This window comes from Talpa occidentalis, unplaced genomic scaffold (assembly GCF_014898055.3).
Source record: "Talpa occidentalis isolate TD23 unplaced genomic scaffold, MPIMG_talOcc4v2.1 talOcc4.13, whole genome shotgun sequence".
Classification (NCBI taxonomy): Eukaryota; Metazoa; Chordata; class Mammalia; order Eulipotyphla; family Talpidae; genus Talpa; species Talpa occidentalis.
This window is the reverse complement of record NW_023601322.1, coordinates 62,478,707-62,502,459: the sequence shown is the minus strand read 5'-3', so window position 1 is coordinate 62,502,459 and position 23,753 is coordinate 62,478,707. Positions and strand designations below refer to the sequence as shown.

At 39.4% G+C, this 23,753-nt stretch overlaps 1 protein-coding gene across 2 annotated transcripts in view; it reads right to left on the bottom strand.

Annotated features, from left to right (window-relative positions):
- Positions 1–7,817: 7,817 nt before the first annotated feature.
- Positions 7,818–23,753, bottom strand: part of LARS1 (leucyl-tRNA synthetase 1) — a 63,735-nt gene continuing 47,799 nt past the window's right edge. The window contains exons 28-32 of one of the 2 annotated variants that reach the window (XM_037509011.1): positions 22,617–22,727; positions 19,743–19,847; positions 18,150–18,245; positions 14,428–14,560; positions 7,818–8,209 (exon numbers count right to left, since the gene is read on the bottom strand). In XM_037509011.1, coding sequence (XP_037364908.1) covers positions 8,004–8,209; positions 14,428–14,560; positions 18,150–18,245; positions 19,743–19,847; positions 22,617–22,727 — 651 coding nt within the window. In that variant the 3' untranslated portion in view covers positions 7,818–8,003. Of the gene's footprint in view, positions 8,210–11,501; positions 12,352–14,427; positions 14,561–18,149; positions 18,246–19,742; positions 19,848–22,616; positions 22,728–23,753 lie in introns of those variants that run through there. The other variant, XM_054694282.1, reaches the window with a different exon arrangement.

The following is a 23,753-nucleotide window of genomic DNA, read 5'->3' as shown; positions in this document are numbered from 1 at the left end:
TGGCTTTTTCAGGCTTTTATTGAGCTTTCACATAGTGCAGCAACCAGGTACAGAGCAGGCAGGGGTCTGGGAGGCCAGGAGGCCTGCAGGCCTCTCAGGCCCTGGCAAGTCCTTGGTCTTTCCTCTTTCAGCTCTCTCTGGCGCTCTCTTCTCTCTCTGGCAGGCTCTTGGAGAATATAAATACTGCAGCCATGTGGCACAAGAGTAAACAACACCACTGAAAATAACAATGTAACAAAACACAGGTGCCCCCCATCAGGTATACAGTCCTAAGGGCTGAAAATCATTTACCCTACACTGTTCTAGTCCAGTAGTTAACAGTGTCTGAAACATAATAAGCATTATTAATAATTTGTTGAATGATATTCTATATATGAAAATTCAAGATGATAGTAACAAATTAAGTGACCACTAATGCTGCAAAAAAAAATTTACAGTAGGGACCTTTGTAAGAGTGATCAATGATTATACATGTAAAAGCTGGTTCCAGTTTAAAAATTGCATGGTTTAAAATTTCATTGGGGGGGAGTAAAATAAAATTTCATTTGGACCAAACTAATCAAATATCTACTATACGAATTGACCCATCCACAAGGCATTCAATTTTCACCTAAAATAAATAAAAAAGAGAAAAAGGAATATTCTTTCCAGAAGAAGAATGGCAACTATTTATGAGAAATAAATGATTACATTTTTTAAATTACCATTTTCCATAGTCAGGATATTCAAGAGATAATATAATAAGGCAAAAAAAAAAAAATCAGGAGATGGACATTTCCATGATACCAAAATAATACTCTACAGATTTCTTTTTTTTTTTTAAGGTTTTTTTTTTAAAGATTTATTTATACAAGAACCAGGGTAAAGGCTAGATGTGCGGGAGAGTGAGAGAATTCACCAGAGACAGAGTGGGGAATAGAACAGGCAGACTGACTGAAATACACTGCTGAGGGGAGCAGCAGGAGACAGGAGTGGTCTGCCACGCCATGTGGGCATCTCTGCAGCTGGTGGGGATCAAACCAGCATTGCAGAGGCTGCAGACAGCTTCACAGAGCTGCACTCAACCACCTGCACCACCAGGGAGGCCCCACTCTACAGATTTCTAATTGCAAAAGCAATGTGTCTTAATTCCAAAGATTCCAGAAATACTCAAAATATATTTTTACAATGGAAAGTTGTGGAGATTTTTTTTTAAACATATCTTTACAACAAAACTTCTGGAGTGACTTAAAAAATATGTATTATAATGGAAAGCTCTGGATGTGATCAAAATATTTCTTTAAAAAAGTCAAAAGAAACAAAAAAATAATTTTATATCTTATTTTACCTAATTTATTCAAAATGTTACTTCAACATGTAATATAAATTACTTAGATAGTTTATATTCTTTGAAATATCCAGTCTTTGAAATCTGAAGTGTATTTTACATTTTTACTGCACACCTCAATTCAGACAAGTTACATTTCAAGTGCTCTACAGACACATGTTTAGTGGCTAAATTACTGGAGAGCACACTCTAGATCTTACTCCAATATAAAGAAAACAAGGGGTAGAAGAGCAAACTACCACCTACTCCTCCAAAGTGAAACTGCAGTAAGTGCTCCTTTGTCAAATTCCTTAAGCCCTTTGGAACAAAGATCACGTCCTGTTCTGCTTTTTGTTTTTCAGTGTGGGGTTGGGGGAGGAGGAGGCTGCTCCTTATAAACAACTGTCTGCAATTGGAAAACTTAACAGGCTGCAGGTGTTGCGCTGCATCTGAATATTTTCTAATACAGATGAGAAGTTATGAGGAAAATGATTTAACAAAGTAGCAGCTAACATTGAGAATTTACCACACTTAGACACATAGGTATCTAATAAAAGTGTAGCTAGTTATTAGAGAGACTGCATGAATTTTTCCAAGAGAAAACAAGATAGACCCCACTACCACCAATGACAGAAGACATGAAAGAATTTATCGGTCTCATCCAATTTCAAAAATCTGTAGTGACTCTCCAATTAAATCAATTTCATCCTAGAATCCAAGAATCTTTGTAAGAAAGCCCAATTTACTTAACTGCTCTAGCTTTTCTCATTCCTCCCAGATAACCATTCCTCTCCTGGCATCATCTCCCAAACAAGTCATGCGTTTTCACCTCAAGTCTTTACCCACAGTTCTAAAAACTAGGAACAGGGCCTCCCTGGTGGCACAAGGGGTTAAGACGCAACCTATGAAGCTCTCCACAGACACTGCAGCATGAGATCGATCGCTGGCCAGGGAGCTACCCACATGGTGCAGCAGACCTCTCCTGTCTTGCCCGCTGCTCCCCTCAGCAGTGTATTTCTGTCAGTCTGCCTGTTCTGCTCCCTACTCCATCTCTCGTGAATCCTCTCACCCCCTACACCTCTGGCCTGTATCCCCATTCTTGTATGCATAAATAAATAAATATTTAAAAATGTAAATAAATAAAAACTAGAAACAAGGAACTGTTCCCTTCAACTGCTACTCCAGTCCTAACCATCCTTCACATCCCACCTCAACCACGAAGTCTTACTGACCCTGGTCTGTATAAACTTCTTTATCTGACCTAGTAGCCCTGACAACACTAGCTTTGATCTAGCCTGTTCCTCCTCTTGGTGTATGCATTCCTTGTCTAATAAGTGTGCTGCATGGACTGGATATATGGAGACCAGGGTTCCAATTCCGGTCAGCACTAGGTAATAGGATCTGGGGTGGGTTACCTTTCATCTCAAGACTGGTTTCATCCTGTAGCCCCTTTGCTGTCCCTTCAACATACCAGTTATATACCCCAGCCCTGCAGCTTTCATACCTGCTGTTTCCTTCTACCTATGCTTTTATTCCCTCAGATTATTTGCTAATAAAATTGCACAGGAGTTTACCCTTGAATCTACAAATTCACCTCTAAAAATTTACTCTTGAGATACAATTCCACAAATATAAAAAACCATACTCTCAAGTTACTCACTATATCATCCTATATAAAGTCTCTAAAATATCAAAATCTTCGAAACCACCCTTAATGTCCAAGAGCAGTTGAATAAATTATGGTAAACATTTGCGATATTCTTCAAAGACAGAAGAGGGGGAGAAAAGGGAAAAGGAAAAGGAAAAAGAAATATCTTTGTTGTGAAAAGTCCCAGCTATGTTTTTTTGGTTTTTTTTTTTTTAAATAGAGGCATATTTTATTTATTTATTTATTTATTTGTTTGTTTGTTTTGTTTATACATGCACTGAGTACAGTCAGAAGCGCGGGAGGGTGAGAGAATTCACCAGAGCCAGAGCGGGGAGCAGAGCAGGCAGAAGGACCGAAGCACACTGCTGAGGGGAGCAGTGGGCGGCAGGAGAGGTCTGCGCGCCATGTGGGACCCTCCTCCTGTGGCCGGGGAGCAGCCGGGGATCGAACCTGCGCAGCAGAGGCCGCGGGCAGCTTCGCAAGCCAGCGCTCAACCGCTGCGCCACCGGGGAGGCCCACCAGCTATGTTTTTAACTTGAAAGAACAAAGTTAAAAATAATGAGAGGGCCTCCCTGGTGGTGCAAGGGGTTAAGCACCGCACTATGAAGCAATCCTCAGCCTCTGCAGCACGAGTTGGATCCCCAGCCAGCCAGGGAGCAACACACATGGCGCAGCAGACTCTCCTGTCTCGCCCGCTGCTCCCCTCAGCAATGGATTTTAGTCAGTCTGCCTGTTCTGTTCCCCACTCTGTCTCTGGTAAATCCTCTCACCCCCCGCATCTCTGGCCTGTATCCCAGCTCTTGTATGAATAAATAAATCTTAAAAAAAAAAAATAATGAGAAAGGAGAAACTGAAGTACATGTAAATATTTGCTTTTTTTGGTAACAGGAAAGCAAATATTTCCTTACTACTATTCTCCATTAAAATGAAACTGATTCCTTGAAGAAAAAGCTAACTCCAATTCCAGAACAAGAAAACACAAGGTGAGTTGGGAACTTCTTGTGCCATTAAGCAATGAAATGTTCCAAGACTGATGGGAAGATATCGAAAGCGCCTCAGCACCAGCTTGAACAGGTTCCCACTAGGTAATTTAGGAGAATTTGAGCAGTCAAAGCATAATGATGGCAATAGATTATAGCATATATGAAAAGAATCCATTAGTCCACAGTGATCTGAAAAGAATGATAAAAGAAAAAAAAATGTAGAGCCAAAGGAAAACCTCTTCCTTACAGAAAAATACCTAATAAATATACATGAAATGATAAAATCAGAACTTACTATAACTACCAGTGAAATCATCAGCAGAGAAATGATCCATGACTGATACCATTTCATCACAGTTGCCTGGTACATAGGATATTCACTTAAGTCTCAAAATATCACCTTATAAAATACTCATTAATTATAAAAGGTAAATAAAAGGTTTGTTTAAAATACACATATATTTAGAGAAAGAAAGAGAAAGGGAAAGCAAATGTGGCAAAATGTTAACTGATAAATTACTTGAAAAGTATATGGATGTGGGCCTCCCCGGTGGTGCAGCGGTTGAGCGCTGGGTTGTGAAGCTGCCCGAGGCCTCTGCGGCGCCAGTTCGATCCCCGGCTGCTCCCCGGCCACCGGAGGAGGGTCCCACATGGCACACAGACCTCTCCTGCCACCCGCTGCTCCCCTCAGCAGTGTCCTTCGGTCCTTCTGCCTGCTCTGCTCCCCGCTCTGGCTCTGGTGAATTCTCACCCTCCCGCGCTTCTGACTGTACCCAGTGCATGTATAAACAAACAAACAAACAAACAAATAAATAATACATGCCTCTTTAAAAAAAAAGTATATGGATGTGTCAACCAATTATTTTCACTTTTCTGTGGGTTCAAAATTTGTCAAAGGGAAATAAAGCTATAGAAGTTTGAAGTAAAAAAATGGAAAAGATATTCCATATGAACATTAACTAAAAACCATTTCTAAAAATAGAGGAGCACTTCCTAAGAGTTCTATTTACCAGCAAGATAACAGAATCTAAATTTATATGCATCTAATAATACTGTATCAAAATACATAAAACAAAACTGAACTATAATAAACAGGTAAATCTATGGTCATGTGAGATTTTAATACCCCTCTCAAATAACAACAGTAAACCAAGAAAACAAAATAGTAGGCTATAGAGTTGAACAATTCAAACTACAAATATGACCTTATAACTCTACAATTACAGAAAAAATATTCTTTTTCATTTTTATATAGAGCATGTATAAAACTGATCATATACTGAGTCATAAGCTTATGTCTTATGGGAGACAGCACAAGATAGACTTCTGCCATGAGGCTGAAAATATGCTATTCCCTCACTGGGTGAACATAGGTTTTGCACTGTTGATAAATTGTTTAGTCATTCATTTTTTTTTTGTTTGTTTGTTTTGGTTTTTTTTTTTTTTTTTTTTTAGATTTATTTATTTATACAAGCACTGGGTACAGTCAGAAGCGCGGGAGGGTGAGAGAATTCACGAGAGCCAGAGCAGGGAGCAGAGCAGGCAGAAGGACCGAAGTACACTGCTGAGGGGAGCAGCGGGCGGCAGGAGAGGTCTGTGCGCCATGTGGGACCCTCCTCCGGTGGCCGGGGAGCAGCCAGGGATCGAACCGGCGCTGCAGAGGCTGCAGGCAGCTTCACAACCCAGCGCTCAACCGCTGCGCCACCGGGGAGGCCCTGTTTTGTTTTTTTTTTTTCCCTTTTTTTTAAATTTTTTTTTAAATAATAAATTTTATTTTTATATTCCCCATACAATTGCAACCCCCCCATTCTGACCCCAATCCCTCCCCTCCCACCCCCCACCCTAGTCATTCATTTTTGTGTGCGCACTATACATATAAATTTATATGTGCATATTATATATATGTACATACATAGTGTGTATGTTACATATTTTTTATTGTTCACTTTTTATGTGTGTGTATATTATTTCACAACTTAAAAACAGTAAAATCCTTTAGGAAAGTACCAACCATCCTCCTATCAATACGAGTCCAATGCAGCAGGTACTTCCTTTATTTCATTGAAAACTGCTGTTTCTTCAGGTGAGCATAGATGAAATGATGGCCTTATATTTGGAGGCTTCCTTGTACAAAATTCATATATCTTTAACCCAAGGCAGCTCAATTAATAAAATAGGTAAAATCACTCGCAACATTAAAATAATTTTCCTCTTTGTTTTATTTATTTTTTAATCAAGCACATTAGCTTAATTTGCCTAAATTAAACATTAACTAGGTTTGTGCTTAGGCACCAGGAAGAATCACTTAATTTGGGGATTAACTAACACTATGCATAGAAGAGGGAGCAGCAAAATTATCTAAAGGAGGGCAAACAACAAAACTGTTACCCCAGAAGAACTAATACAAGATAACAGCCTATTGTAATCTTAAGGCATTGCACCCTGATATATTATTATTAGCATTATTATTGTTATTAATCATCATCAGTAACATTTAGTAGACGTTTACCACTTGCCAAGCACTATTCTATATATATGATTTTCTCTGATGATTTCATCTAAACATTTCAAACAAATCCAGAAAATAGTATCCTACTAGTTCCATTTGATAATTGAAGAAACTGAGGCCAAGAAATAGGCCAAGGTAACTAAAGTAACAAATACAAGAAATGGAAATGTGACCTGACTAGTCTAACTTCAAAGCATGTAATTTATCCACTAAGCTATCCTGGCCTGCCCCTAGCATTTGATGATCTCTAAAGGATCGTTTTTTCCCTAGCATTGTATGATTTGAATGTGTTTTAATGTACCTATGATAAAGCACTCAACTAGGTCTAATAGTCTCAAATTATAGAGACCAAAATAAAGAAGCTCAGCAAAAACTCTTTACATGACCTGAAAGTTAGAATTCAGATTCCCTTGGGTAATCAGAATTGGTCTTCCCCATATTGATCCCTTCAAGAAGAGGCAGTGTTTCTGTCCTCTGCTAGGAAATCACTGAATATTTTTCCCTCAGATGAAGACAGATGGCACAGACAATAATAAAAGATTCTAGCAAGAATTAAAAGTATATATTTGCAATGTAGTCGACATGATCTTAAGACACAACTGAAATAAATACAAACTGGACAAAAAAGATCCTCTCTTTTAAAATGACCAAATAATTTAGTGTGAATGAAGTAAACTGCTTCTAAACTATTGATAACAGCCTTTAAAAAAGAGTATTGGTGATTAACTGGGTATATTAAAGTTAAAAAAAATTCTTAAATACAAGACCTACATTTTTTACATAATACGTAGTGATTCCAGTCAAGTCAAAATATTCTCATTTGTTCTTTTAAATAATCATGAGTGGGGCCTCCCTGGTGGTGCAAGGGGTTAAGGGTCAGCACTATGATGCTATCTGCAGCTACTGTAGCACGAGTTTGATCCCCGGCCAGGGAGGTGACCCACATGGCACAGCAGACCTCTCCTGACTTGCTCGCTGCTCCCCTCAGTGGTGTATTTCAGTACATCTTCCTGTTCTGTTCCCCACTCTGTCTCTGGTGAATCCTCTCACCAACCCCCCAAACCTCTGGCCTACGGCCCAGCTCTTGTATGCAGAAATAAATTTTTTGAATAAATAAATAAATAAATAATCATGAGAGTTCTTTTCTTTATAAAGCAGAACTAATTGTATAAAGGATTGTTTCTCTTTCAGCTAATTCTATACTGAAAATAATATAAAAGTCATAAATACTCCTTATTCTTCATTAGCGGTATAAAGTACACCTCAGAAAGGAGCATGCTGACATTTTCTGAAAGATGAGAAGCTTCAGGAAAAGAGCAATAAATTGGTTGAAAATATATGGTAACAAAGCACTTCTCTTTGAGACCACAAGAATGGAAAAAAGAATTTATTAGTTCTAGAAATCCAAGATGACTTAGTATAATTATGGTTACATGCAGAATTTGATGGCTGGAAATGAATTCTAGTTAGGTTCACCCTACAGTCCTCATAGCCAATCTGCAGACACAGAGTAGTCATATCCCTAGAAACCAGGACAGATCTCCAGTTGGCATGAGTTCAATGAACCAGATAAATAATTGTATCACCAATATCTGCCCGTAGCCCATTTTCAGTGAGATGAATTTTCTTGTTCATGAGGTCCACGTGGAAAACAGCATGCTCGGTAATGGGGGTCTTCTCGGTGTGCTCTTTTCCCAGGACAGGAACTCGCCGGGGTCCCAACAGGGGATCATCAAATCTCATCAGTTTCACTTTGGAAAGATCTACAGCAAAAGGATTACAAGATGAGCATTTAATTAATCACTGACTTAAACCCCTGGCCAACTCTAATAATTCATGTTGTAAACATCGGTTGTCACATTTTCATCAAATTATTAATAAATGAGACACTCTCAGAAAGCAAGGTTAACTACAACAAATCTTTATCTTCTGTCAAACTGAGAGATTCCATGTGATATATCTCCTGAAGTTATACACCAAGAAGAATGACTGAATACATTGTTTAGCATTATCCTATATGGTCTTTCAAATCACTTTTTATATGCTTCAATTAACCATCTTTCAGGATATCGAAAAATCTAAAATTTATTTCCTTCTTGTCTTGCTTCCTGGAATACATTAAGACTGCATTCATTAGTTATAGTTTTGTTTTTTGTGGGTTTTTTTTTCCTTGTAAGATACTTCGGAGAATTACTCTAAGAGAAAGAGCATTACCAGTTTCTTGTTTTGCTCAAAGGATGAAAGTGTTTGCACTAACAAGGTGATGAGAGACAGGAAAGAAGGGGAAGTACAGAGGGAAAGGGCAAAGCTTTTAGAATTTTGAGCTTCTGGAGGAGCGCCAACCCTCGCCTGCTTAAGATTGTCCTGATTGCTCTTGTGAAAGCTGATAAGATGGCTCCTGGCGAAGAAAACACTTGTCCCTTGAGCAAATTTACAACCCAACAATCCTGCCAACAACTGAGCCCAAAAGAAATTTATTTATTTCAGCAATTCTGAGACTTCCCAACATCAAATGATTTTATTTTATATGGTAGAAAAACACCATAAATGACTACAAATGCTCATTCTGGCTTTACTTCTCATTCTAAGTGCAGCACGGCTGGTTATGCTTAACCTGACCCACAGAAACAGAAGATGTTTTCTGAATTACTCCCCACCTCTTGCTAAAGTAGATCACTGGGTGGTCTGTGAGCTACATTCCCTCATGTTGCCTGTAGAGTACGAAGCTTAGCATGAGAGGGATAAGAGATAAAAGGAGACATTAATGCAGCTAGCGGCTATGCCAGGAGTACAAGTTATTAAGGCATTCTACTCTCTGTGGGAAACAAAGACCAAAGGCCTGCAAGTTTAGAGTAGGGATCTTGGGGCTTACAGAGTAATTACCTGCAACTACCATGAAGGCAAACCCTGCCTGAGAGTTCTTGGAGAGTCTCTGCAGAGACCATACAATCTATTCTCAGACAAGAGCTCAGCCCTGAAAATTAAAAAGGGAAAGGCGCGGACACAGACTTCGTGACAGTCAAGTACTTATTTGGGGGGAAGAATACAATTCATTTTAACAACTGTACTTTAACAAGCACACAGGCGATACCAAATATTCTGCTACGGAAGCAGTGCCAAGTCTCGCCACAAGATTTTATGCACAAGGCCTTTTACTGTAGATCTGTTTCTCTCTCTCTCACATCCCTCATCATTCCAAGCAACTCTGACTCAAACTATTTCAAAGAAGCCTTTAACATTCCACCAGGCTTCTAAGTGACAAAACACATTTGCTTTGTTTCACCCTGTTGTTCATTACTGCCAATAAATTCTTGGAGCTTTCTTAGGGGGTGTACTATCTTTTCTTATCCCAGACCTCTCATCATCGCAAATGTTGAAATTTAAGTCTGCAGCTACACAAGAATTAAGGCATTGAGAGAAAAGGAGAGAGGGATAGAAAGTCCCTAAGGATTAATAGTGTGAAATGGAGCCTTTCACCTCCAAGTTATTAGTTCATACGTGGCACAGGCCATGAGTGATTTAAAGTCATTATCATCAAATAGTTGCTCGGTGGCCTTTGTGAAGTAAAATGATGGTTTTAGTCCAGTTCCTCCTGGACCTATATCATAATCACCCTCAATACAATTGGCACTAATTGGATGACTTGCCAGCTATTTCAGAGACAGACTGAGAAATGTATTCCTGAATTTTACTCCTTTCCCATCTCAAATACTCTGCCCCCTTAGACATCAATGCATCCAGAGGGCTTCTGGAAGTCTCAAGGTTAGAGCTCTTCTGAAGATAGTTGGAGGAATATCAATTTCAAAGTGTCCCCTAACATTTCTATTTTCTAAAACCCACAGCAACTACTAACATCAAACTTAAAGCACTGTAGGATAATATTATTCACAGCTAGTGTGACAAAGGATGTAAGAATAATACCAGAGGCTCAGTGAGAAAAGACTTACAAAACATGTTTAGTACAATTTTCAAGAAACTAGTCAGTGCTGTATCTGAGTATATTTAAAAGGGAGGCAGGTTTAACATTATATAACACATTTCAATATATCATCTCATGCGTCACAACCTTATAAAAATCCCATCCAGTGGATCCACACAAATATCTACTTCTTTTAAAAGCTACCATATTGTTCTTCAAGACTGAGTTCTTCCTGTAACAAAATCTCCCTATGCCTGAAAATATGCAATATAAAACAGCCTAACAAAAGACCACAAAATGACCTCCTAGATATTCATATTTTGAAACTTCCAAGTATTGCCTTTTGTGGCCTACAAATTTTGTTTCTTTCTTTTCCTACAAATTTTAAGGCTGGCAATATTACTGTATAGTAATACAGTGGTTTCCTGGGGGAACATGATAAAAGTCTGTGATGACATGGATGACCCTGGAGACATTTTGCTAAGTGAAGTAAGTCAAACAATAAAGGACAAATAATTGTATGGTACCATTTATACAAGGCACAAAAGTCAAATACATAAAGGCAGAGTGCAAAACAGTGGTTACCAGGGTTAGAGGATTAGAGGGGATGGAGGGAGGTAAAACAAGGGACTATTGTTTAAGGGGTATATACGGTTTCCACTTGGGATAATGAAAAAGTTCCAGAGACAAGTGGTATGATGGGTGCACAACAGTATGACTGCACTTAACGCCACTGAATTGTATACTGAAAAATGACCAAACAAGCCAATTTCATGTCACGCATATTTTAGCACAATTTTTAAAAATATCTACAAACACAATAAAATCCTTAGCCCTAACACACTGCTAGTGGGCGCAAAGAAAGATAGTGCTGCCCTCCTGCTAGTGCAACCCTCCCCCACCCTCACAGGTATAATTTCCAGGCCTCATGCAAACAGTATTTTCTTTCTTTTCTTTTAAGTTTCTACTTTTTTAAAATATATTTTTTACATCATTGTTCATTTTTAAACAATGTTTGCTTTTCTCCCCCACACCTCAGGTGTAGTCCCCATAGAATTTCCTTCACCAATGCACCTGTGCACCATCACCTCAGTCCCCTGTGCTCCTCCCTCCCTTCCTCTGATCCCTCTCCCTCCTCCTCCCCTGCGGGATGTCTCTGATTTATAATTTGTCTGTTTTTGTTTTGTTGCGTTTTGTATTGTTATTGCTTTTTTTCCCTGATGCCTTATTTGGTTCCCCTATATTCCTCCTATAAGTGAAACCATCCGATATTTTTCTTTTTTCTGCTGACTTATTTCATTCACTGAACATGATTCCTTCAGCTCCATCCATGTTGCTGCAAATGGCATGAGTTTATCCTTTTTGACTGCGGAATAATATTTCACAAAAAATATTTTCTTCATAAATCCATCTCTGATTACCAACAACTAGAAATAATCCCACTTTTTTCTGTGCTGTAAATTTTACCTATCCCTCTCTTACTGCACTCAGCAGTTTCTCTCCGATTATGACTATGTACTCAAGTGGCTCAGTTCCCTGCCCCGTCCCCAGATGCAGCCTCCTAAAGAGCACTACTCTGTGGCCTCCCCAAGCTCCCCAGTGCAGACACAGGAGTCTCCACAGTCACACTTATCTCTACACACACTTCACACAGTAATCTCTCAAGGAAGGTCCACAAAAGGTGGACAAATGACTTCAAAAGAACAAAAAACACATGGAAGAATGAATTCCAGGCCTTCCGGTGGCACAGTGGGTTGAGTACAGCGCTGTGAAGTTGTCCACAGCCTCTGCAGTGCAGGTTCGATTCCCGGCCGGCCAGGGAGATACCCAAATGGTGAGGCAGACCTCTCCTGTCTCGCCCCCTACTCTCCTCTCAGCAGTGTTTTCGGTCGTCTGCCTGTTCTGTTCCCCACTCTGTCTCTGGTGAGTCCTCTCACACTCCTGTGTCTCTGGCCTGTATCCCAGTTCTTGTATGCATAAATAAGTCTTTAAAAAAAAAAAAAAAAAAAAAGAATGAATTCCAAAGGGTCACAATTTACTTTGAATATAAATTCTGCAAATTAAGTCACTGGGATTTGTTAATCTTTTCAGAAAATCTTTATGGTGTTGAAATGTGACACAATCAACTCTTGATTGCCATTAAAAAGAGAAGTGAGGGGCCTCCCCGGTATTGCAGCGGTTGAGTGCTGGGTTGCGAAACTGCCCGCAGCCTCTGCAGCGCCGGTTCGAACCCCGGCCACCGGGCGAGGGTCCCACATGGCGCGCAGACCTCTCCTGCCGCCCGCTGCTCCCCTCAGCAGTGTACTTCGTCACTTCGTCAATCTGCCTGCTCTGCTCTCCTCTCTGGCTCTGGTGAATTCTCTCACCCTCCTGCACTTCTGACTGTACCCAGTGCTTGTATAAATAAGTAAATAAATCTTTTTAAAAAAAGAGAGAGAGAAAAGTGAGACATAAAGCAAAATAGGGAATTTAAATGCTAATTTGTCTTCATAATTTGGAAAAAAGTGAGACATACTAGCTTCCTTCACACTCTGCTCAGCTGCAGACCTAGTTGAATTATTAAAAAAAATACTATAAACTATTATACTAAATATAATCACAGGAGATCTAGGCTTAATCTTGATAAGAAATTAAGATTGCAAATTTTGCCTGAAAGTACACTGTTTAGAAAAAAATGAGTTTTGGCGTCAAATAAATCTGAATGTGAATTCCTGTTCCAGGAATTACTATTTGAATGAACTTAGCAAGTTACCTAGTCTCTCTAACCTCCACTACACTATATGGAAAAGGGAAATAATAATACCCTCTTTGCTATAGGGTTATGAAAGAATTAAATGGGCTCATATGAGGGAGACATGCAATAACGTTCACTGTTTCTCTGCCTTCTGCCTTCTCCAGGGACAGGCCCAGTTCAGCAGCATAGTTTGGAATATTATGGATATCTGTTTCTTAATTCCAAATGCCTCTGAGAGAAACTGTTACAATTTAAAGCTAGATGGGATCCCTGATGATCAGGTAAATGCAAATCAAAACCACACTGAGATACCATCTTACAGCAGTAAGAATGGCACATATCAAAAAAACAAGCAACAACAAATGTTGGCGAGGATGCGGTGAAAAGGAACTCTCCTACATTGCTGGGGGGAGTGCAAACTGGTCCAACCATTATGGAAAGCTGTCTGGAGGTTCCTCAGTCTATTGAAAATGGAGCTACCATACGATACGGCAATTCCACTCCTAGGGATCTACCCAAAGGACACAAAAACAGTGATTCAAAAGAGCACCTGTACACCTATGTTTACTGCAGCACTATTTACAATAGGCAAAACCTGGAAACAATCCAAATGCCCAAAAATAGATGACTGGATCAAGAATATGTGGTATATATACAATGGAATATTATTCAGCAATCAAAAAAGATAAACTGATGCCATTCGCAGCAACGTGGATGGAGCTAGCAGGAATTATGCTCAGTGAAATAAGAAGAAAAAGAAAAACATCGGATGGTTTCACTTATAACAGGAATATAGGGGAACCAAATAAGACATCAGTGTAAAAAAATAATAATAACAGTACAAACACAACAAAGCAAAAACAGACAATTATAAACCAGAGACATCCTGCAGTGGAGGAGGAGCACAGGGGACTGAGGTGATGGTGCACGGGTGCCTTGGGGAAGGAAATTCTAAGGGTTTTCAATCTGAGGGGATTGGGGGGAGCAAATATTGTCTTAAAAATGTAAAAAATGATAAAAGTTAAAATTAAAAAAATCTAAAAAAAAAAAAAGCTAGATGGGGCCCTTGGAAAAAATACTGAATCCAACATCCTCATTTTACTAAAAGAAAGATCAGATCTGAGCTTAATGAGATGACAAGTCACCAAGCTCCCTAGTCACAATGTCCCGAAGAGAATACAGGTTTCCTGATTCTGGGTCCAACACTCTTCCACAGCATTACACAGCTGTCTCTAAGCAATCTAGTTATTTTCCCTCTTCCCCTCTGCTTAGAATTCATCGAATCCACAAGTTATTGCCAAATATTTATTTCAGGGAAACCCATTTACCTTTAATTCCTCGGTCCATTTTCATTAAGCGCCTGATTATAGAATCGCGGTTATCACCTTGCCTGATTTCAATTTTGGTTGAAAAATGGCCATTGGATGGCTGAGGATTCACTAGGGAAACTGACACACCAGGCTAGGAAAATAAGGAGAAAATGATTGTTACCAGAAGTCAAATGTGAAAACTATCAAGGAAAGGGGAATCTCTGCTAACTTTTAATGTCCAATGAAATGAAGATTTGATTCATATGTACACGTCAACCTTCATGTTCGGGTCACTTCTACAAAATTTACCTTGCTTTTTCTTTTGAAATACCATTATTATTCTTTTTAAAGATTTATTTGTTTACGCATACAAGAGCTGGGTGTAAGCCAGACATGCAGGAGGTGAGAGGATTCACCAGAGACAGAGCGGGGAACAGAACGGGCAGACTGACCGAAATACACTGCTGAGGGGGATTGACTAAAATACACTGTTGTGGGACAGGAGAGGTCTCCTGCTCCATGTGGGTTAGCCCCCTGGCTGGGGATGGAATTTGTGCTGCAGTGGCTGGCAATAGCTTGATAGCGCTGTCTTTAACCCCTGTGCCACCAGGGAGGCCCAGAAGATTTGATTCTGATATTCCATACTCTAGTCCAAGAGATATTCAGATAGGAAAGAAAACGATCTCATGCTGATAGCCAAATGCTGATGTAAAACTAACTTCACTGCATATATCAAATTGATGATGGATAATAACAATAATTATTTTTCTCTTCTGTAACTACCAGATACGGCATTTCAACTGTGTAGCAGACACTGGACTAAACATTTTATCATCATTAACCCTGTACTCTCAAGGGCAATTCATCATAATCCTTAATCACAGATGAGAAGTTAAGAGACAGAAAGATTAACAAAGTAGCCCAAGGTGACATAGCTAGTAAGGTGACATAGAGAGAGCTAGGATTAAACCCAGTTTTATGCCATACTACCTCCCACATTATATAAACTACTTATTATTTTAAGAAGAAAAATGTCGACTGAGTCTTGTGAAGAGGCCAATATACTTAATGTTGGAATGCTTGAAATGTTTGGAAGTGGTTTGAAATAAACATATTTGTATAGGGAACACCATATCATGTACCTATAGTCTATGGTCCAAATGACCACATTTTAAAAGCTTCTACATCCTGGGCCTCCCCGGTGGCGCAGAGGTTGAGCACTGGGCTGCGAAACGGCCCACAGCCACTGCAGCGTCGGTTCAATCCCTGACCACCAGCGAGGGTCCCACATGGTGCTCATACCTCTCCTGCCGTGCCCGCTGCTCCCCTCAGCAATGTATTTCGTCAGTCTGCCTATTCCCTGCTCTGGCTCTGGTGAATTCTCTCATCCTCCCGCACTTCTGACTGTACCCAGTGCTTGTATAAACAAATAAATCTTTAAAAAAAAAAAAAAAAGTTCTACATCCTGGGCCTCCCTGATGGCGCAAAGGGTTAAGACACAACCTATGAAGCTGGCCGCAGCCACTGCAGCACAAGTTCGATCCCCAGCCAGGGAGCTAACCCACATGGCGCAGCGGAACTCTCCTGTCTCACCCACTGCTCCCCTCAGCAGTGTATTTCAGTCAATCCGCCTGTTCTGTTCCCCACTCTGTCTCTGGTTAATCCTCTCACCCCCCACAACTCTGGCCTGTACCCCAGTTCTTGTATGAGTAAATAAATAAATCTTTAAAAAAAAAGCTTCTACATCCTGACATAATGTGAGTATTAATTATATGCTAAATTTGGGAAAGTTCCATGATCATGATGACCTCATTCTTTCAAAATAGGCCTTTTCTGTTTTCTGGGCTTTCAAGTAAATACAGTAAAAATAACAGAGTCCTCTGCTTTTAAAGAAAAGTAGGGTATTTTATGGACTTTCACAATACATTCCACTGGACCTTGTCACATGCTGTCACTCTGAATGAATTCTTTGAGAGTAAATAAATATAGTCTCCCACAACACCAAAATCTCTTTATATGTCACTAATGGCAAAAAAAATATGAAAAAAGAATCAATCTGGTTTACGTCAAATATCAAATATCTTGAGTAACATAGGAAATCAGGATTCAACTCAAATGTGAAAGCTCCTTAAAGTCTTACATTTCAGGGCCTCCCTGGTGGCACAAGGGGTTAAGATGCAACCGATGAAGCTGTTCACACCCTCTGCAGCACGAGTTCCATCCCCAGCCAGCCAGGCAGCAACTCACATGGCGCAGCAGACCTCTCCTGACTCACCTGGTGCTCCCCTCAGCAGTGCACTTCGGTCAATCTGCCTGTTCTGTTCCCCACTCTGTCTCTGGTGAATCCTCTCATCCCCCGCATCTCTGGCCTGTATCCCAGCTCTTCTATGCATAAATAAATAAATCTTTAATAAAATAAAATAGGGCCTCCCTGGTGGCGCAGCAATTGAGTGCTGGGCTGTGAAGCTGCCCACAGCCTCTGTAGCTCTGGTTCGATCCCTGGCCGCCGGTGAGGGTCCCAGATGGCGTGCAGACCTCTCCTGCCACGTCCGCTGCCCCCCTCACCATTGTACTTCGTCAGTCTGTCTGTTCTGCTCCCCTCTCTGGCTCTGGTGAATTCTCTTACCCTCCCATGCTTCTGACTGTACCCAGTGCTTGTGTAAAAAATAAATTAATTAATTAAAAAAATTAAAAATAAAATAAAATATAAGTCTTATATTTCAGGGGGCCTCCCTGGTGGCGCAAGGGTTAAAGTCAGTGCAATCAACCTATCGCCAGCTACTGCAACATGAGTTCAATCCCAGGCCAGGGAGCTGACCCACATGGCACGGCAGACCTCTCCTGTCTCACCCACTGCTCTCCCAGCAGCGTATTTCAGTCAATCCACCTATTCTGCTCCCCACTCTCTCTGGTGAATCCTCTCACCCCACATACCTCTGGCCTACACACCAGTTCTTGTATGCATAAATAAATTTTTAAAAAATAAATAACAAAAGTCATACATTTCAATTCCTATTGTATTTGTAATAAAAATCAGTTTTTAAAAATCGCATTTTTGGGGCCTCCCTGGTGGCACAAGGGGTTAAGCATCATACTATGAAGCAATCCGCAGCCTCTGTAGCACAAGTTCGATCCCCGGCCAGCCAGAAAGAAACCCATATGGTGAAGCAGAAATCTCCTGTCTCGCCCACTGCTCCCCTCAGCAGTGTATTTCAGTCTGTCCGCCTGTTCTGCTCCCTGCTTTGTCTCTTGTGAATCTTCTCACACACAACCCCCATCTCTGGCCTGTACCACAGCTCTTGTATGCATAAATAAATAAATCTTAAAAAAAAAAAAATTGCATTTTTTTTTTTAATCTCATGAATAATATCTGATACCATCTATCATGGTAGAATAAGGTTAAGTGAGTATTAAACCAACCAGGGAATTAGGGACCTCAAATGTAGCCCTATTTCTTTTTTTTCTTTTTTTTTTGTGGGACCATTGGTGGCGGCCGGGGAACGAACCAGCACTGCAGAGACTGCGGGCAGCCTCGCAGTCCAGCCCTCAACCGCTGAGCCACCAGGGGAGGCCCAAATGTAGCCCTATTTGTAACAAACCATGTGGCCTGGACCAAAGCAATCAGTTTCGTTGGACCTCTCTTCCTTCCATCTTTAAAATAATGGGTTTAGATGTAATGACCTCTAAAGGTCTCTTTCAATTCTAAAATGCAATGACTCAGTGAGATTCTTTCAACTTACTTCAGTTCTAAAGACATTAAGTGGTTTTCCAGGGCAGCAATCTTCCCTGACTTTATCATCTGCTTCAGAGGCAAACTTGACTTCTATGTGTTCTAGCTAAATAGAGGGGAAAAAAATGGAAGTCATTAGTATCACTTAATACGATTGAAATTAATCACCATCTCATCTCACCAAAGAGCAAGACTAGGTTCTCCACTTACTATGAAATGGTCTGTGGAATTTTATTATTTTCATGCAAACATTAAATGATTTGTAAATTATTTAAAAATCAGATATTTCATAGTATTGTTATTTTTAGACTCACGTAGCCATTTTCTGTAATGAAATATGGTATCTACCTACTGTATTAAGAAAAATGAAAAATAGCATAAAAGGCTTCCACTTAAAGTTCAGAAATTCAGCATTTGAGAATACAAGGTTCCCATTTAAATAAATGGAAAAACTCAGAAATGGAACATATTTCATATACCTGAATATAAAGTGAGCCTAAGTATAAGGTGTTTCCACCGCCCCTGTAAAAAGATCCAAGCAGTTTTCTGACCTCCATGAATATATATGAACATTTAGAAATATATAAAATCTGTCTACTAATTCTTAAATTATTAATGTAATTATTAACTCATTTAAGGAATCCAGTGGCCTGGAAGGCTGCACATAGCCCTAGGAAGGGCAAGGACCCTGGTTCCACCGCTGGCTCAGGATCAGGCCTAGAGCAAGGTTAGGGACAGGGCCAGCAGTAGGCTCAGGGTATATGCAGAGTCTCCCAGAAAGAGGAGAAAGATACGGTTCAGATACCCTGTCCACCCCCCAAATTTGACTCATTATAAAATAATTTATAAATAGCTTTTTTCAATGTTCATACTTCACAAATCAATTGTATTCAAATTCTAAACCTACATTTTTGTGCTTTGATGTCTTCAATTATTTGAGTCCTTTAACACAGAACCTCTAATATAGAACCATTGTTTGAGTCCTCTAATACAGTTTTCTAGCAAATTATCCATCTTTCCTACTGCCTAGTTATCATAAAGATTTTTAGAATCTATATAATGTATTTGTGACTGGGGCAGGAAGATGGGGCAGGAAGTGTTTGTAAGGGAGAAACTCACAGAAATGTGAAAGCAACTGGTAACATTCTAGTTCCTGAGCTGGTCAGTAGATTCAAAGATGTTCAGCACATTATTAATAAATAAATTAAAAACTGAGGCAAAACATGGACCAGTGATAATATGTCAATAACTAAGGATTCTAGTAAGTACAATTATGTGAAGCTGAGATCTAAAAAGGATAGGGGCTAAGAAGAAGCAATTCAGAGTACCCCATAATATATTTTAAAAACATCTGAGTACAAGGTATCTCCTCATTTTTTTAAAACATAATATATATATTTTATATATAAAATAAGTGAAATAAAACACATTATTTTTTCTTTCTGCAACTTCTACACTCACCCTCCAAAAATAATTTTAACTGACATACTAGCAAAGGTATTAAACACAAAAAATGATGCTGATAACAAGTTATCATAAAACTCAAGCGCTGGATTATATTTACTATACTTAACCAGTTATGATAATCCTTGGCCCCTCTTACCTCAAGGGAATTGGTCAGGTAGACTATATTTTCCATAAGCACTGCCTGTTCATCAAATTCTAACTGTAAATCCAGAACACGAGGTCCCATCTTCTCCAGATTTTCCTAATAGCCAAAATGGTTTAGAAAAAAAAAATCACATTAAGAATATGCTGAAAAGAAAATATTTTCTCTAAGACAATTGCTTTTCTCTCAATTGATAAAATCTTCAAATTTCAACAATTAAAGTAAAGGTCTCTGCTATATGGTTTTTCTTATCTATATTTGCTTGTTAATAAAATTACTAGCTCAGAGTAATTACCATTTAAAGTATGATAAGATAAAGGCATCCCTGAAAAGACTGGAAGGACAAGATTCACAGATTTATAAAATAATATGGTTTTATCATTGTTTATTTAAAGTAACTTAATATGTAAACCCGAATACTTCACTTTGACAAGAAATCAACATATGGAAATATCCCTGCGAGTCACCAAAAACAATTTGAATTTTCGGAGATACCACATTTTCAAGCTACTTCAGAGAACAGTGACTTAATAATGACCAAAAAAAAAAAAAAAATCCTAAAGATATTCCTACAGATTTATAAACATTTTAAATGTCATACTATATGGGTACTCAGATAATCCTATGATATGTAAAAAGCAATTTATTCTTAGTTTTCTTGAACATGAAATAAAATATTTGCCACCCAAAATGTAACCTTTGGGATACAAGTTCATGTGCACAAATATAGATACAGCTGAAAACACACCACACTGATATGATTCCCAATATTGACTGTTTTCATTTACCATCCAAGTTCTGTTTCTTTCCCATGAAAAAGCCATTTTCTTATTTCTAGATTGAATCCTTTTCAAAGTTTCAAAGCAATGTGTCTGGCAAATCACTGATATTACTAAAAAAAAACATTACTACTCAAAAGTCTAACATTGGATTTTCAAGAGTCAATTCTTGAACTTAGTAAAACTATTCTTCCAATATGCCACCAGATTCTTTAACAGCATGCCATCAAAATTAAATGTCTTTGCAACCAACAACCGGATATTTTGTTGAATTCACATATTGATAACAGATCTAGCATTTTGATCAATAGCTCTAGCAGAGTAGGAAACCAAAGCATTATAAGCATACTAAGAGACAATTTGATTGGTATAGATCAATCCCAAATTCTGAATTATTTCTGAAAGTTAAAACACCTTAAGGTTCAGATAGCTGACTCTGGTTTATTCTAAGAATACAATCTCTGCTGATATAGAATAGGCTAAGAGTTTTTGTCAGGCCTCCCCAGTGGCGCAGCGGCTGAGCGCTGGGTTGCGAAGCTGCCCGCGGCCTATGCGGCACTGGTTCGATCCCCGGCCACCAGAGGATGGTCCCACATGGCGCACAGACCTCTCCTGCTGCCCGCTGCTCCCCTCAGCAGTGTACTTCGGTCCTTCTGCCTGCTCTGCTCCCTGCTCTGGCTCTGGTGGGTTCTTTCATCCTCCCGCACTTCTGACTGTACCCAGTAAGTGTATAAATAAATAAATCTTTTTTTAAAAAAAAAAAGAATATAAATTACATGAATAACCACTATCTGTTCAACAGGTTGGAAGACACCAACTAACATTTTAAAAAGATTTACACAGCCTACTTCTTGACAGTTAGCATTTAAGTATGGTAAATGTATCTTACTTACTTCTCACAGTATTTCTAAAAGGTGGGTACTACTAGTTTCCTCATTTTATAGATAAAAAACATTGGCCCTGAGAATCGAAGTGATCTGTTTAAGTCCTTACAACTAAAAAGTGAAAAACAGGATTTGGACCAAGATTTATCTGATGTCAGAGCCTGAGATCTTATGTAAATACAGTCTTTTTTCTGTTTCTCTTCGTAATAAATTCAGTAAATTAGTTACGTATAGTCGCCCTCCCCCCCTTATTCACAGGGGATACATTCCAAGACACCCAGTGGTGCCTGAAACCACAGATAGTACTGAAACCTACATATGCTAAGATTTTTTCCAATATATACATATACATGATAAAGTTTCCTTTACGAATTAGGCATAGTGAGAGATTAACAATAACTAGTAATAAAAGAGTAACTACAATAACATTGTAATAAAAGTTATGTGAATGTGGCATCTCTATTAAAATAGCTCACTGTAGGTAATATTCTTGGACCTTGGGTAACTGAAATCGTGGCAAGCAAGGGCGGGAGGGCCAAGGGATGGGGGGTAATGGGGAGCTATGGTGTATGAAAATAAGAGTCCAACCCAGTGATTCTTAATAGGGAAAGTGTGGAATTGGGCTGACTTTGCTCCAGGAGACATTTGGCATTGTCTAGAGACATTTTTAAGTTGTCACATCTTGAGAAGGGTGTGGGGGAGGCTCTACTGACATCTAGTGGGTAGAAGTCAAGGAAACTGATAAATATCCTACAGTACACAGAACAGCCTCCCACAACAAAGAACTACCCAACCCGAAACATCAATAGAGCCACTGTTGAGGAGCTCTGTTTTACCAATACAAACAACATTTATCCTGTTAAGCTAAATTATTTAAATATAAAATCTTGGTTCCAGTAGGAGCTAGTAAAAACACTCAAATGTAAGCTAAAAGAACATGCTTCCACTCCAAAATGAAAAGAAGGGATGGTAAAGCATGAAAGATTCAGTGAGTGTAACAATTCTACACCAATATTTTACCACAATACCTAGTTTCACATACTAAGAAATGTACACGCAAACACCAAATCTGAGAGCTCATTTCCCATAACCACTGACTGAAACGTGCCATTTTAGCCATTTCTTGGGGAAAACTGAACCCAAAGTTTCCCCCTTTCCTTTACTGTTTCAACATTACTCCTGTGGTCATGGGGTCCACAGCTTACCTTAATCATGGCGACAAATGGCATCACTTTCTTCATGTATTTCTTCAATTCTGGCAAATTGCCTAGTTCACTAGCAATGACTTTGTTATCAGGCAATTTTCCATTGTTGGTCTAAAAAAGTTGGGGAGGAAAATATTTTAAAGAGAATGCAGGACAGTAGATGTGCCTGAAGGAAGCAGCCTGCGTGTGCTGACGAGCACGAGTGTGCAGCCCCGAGCACCATGGGGAGTCAGAGGTGAATGAATAACACAAAAGGGCTTCTGCGATCCCCTCTTTTAAGTGCAGAGGACATACCTATTATTCTCCCTAAAGATTTATTTATTTATTTTATTTATGCATACAAGAATAAGGGTGTAGGCCAGAGGTGCAGGGCTAAGAGGATTCACCAGAGACAGAGTGGAGAGCAGAACAGACAGATCTACTGAAATAAACTTCTGAGGGGAGCAGCAGGCCGACAGGAGAGGTCTGCCATGCCATGTGGATTAGCTCCCTGGCTGGGGATCGAACTCAGACCGCAGCAGCAATAGCAGATAGTGGTGAGATTTAATCCCTGCGCCATCAGGGAGGCCCAACATGCCTTAATTTATGGTAAAGGACAAAAGCAGGTACATCCTGATGACTATTTAGTTTTTCCTTGTAACAACTGTACTTTCACGATTTTAGATCTTAAGTGTCTTCAAACTTCTAGAAACATGTCCTTAGTCACATCAAAATGAAAAAAAAAAAATCACAAGAGAGTCCTTGTATAACAAGAGTTATACAATATCTGTTTTAAATATTCTTCCCTATAAATTGTTGCCACAAATGTGAGAAAAAGAATTCCTAGCTACTGACCTCTTAAAAATAGTATCTCTAGAGGCCTCCCTGGTGGCGCAAGCATGAGCTTGATCCCCAGCCAGGGAGCTAACCCCCATCATGTAGCAAACCTCCTCTGACTTGCCCACTGCTCCCCTCAGCAGTGTATTTCAGTCCCTCTGCCTGTTTTAATAATTATTTATTTATTTATTTTAGGGGCATGTTTATTTATTTATTTGTTTGTTTGTTTTGTTTATACATGCACTGGGTACAGTCAGAAGCGTGGGAGGGTGAGAGAATTCACCAGAGCCAGAGCAGGGAGCAGAGCAGGCAGAAGGACCG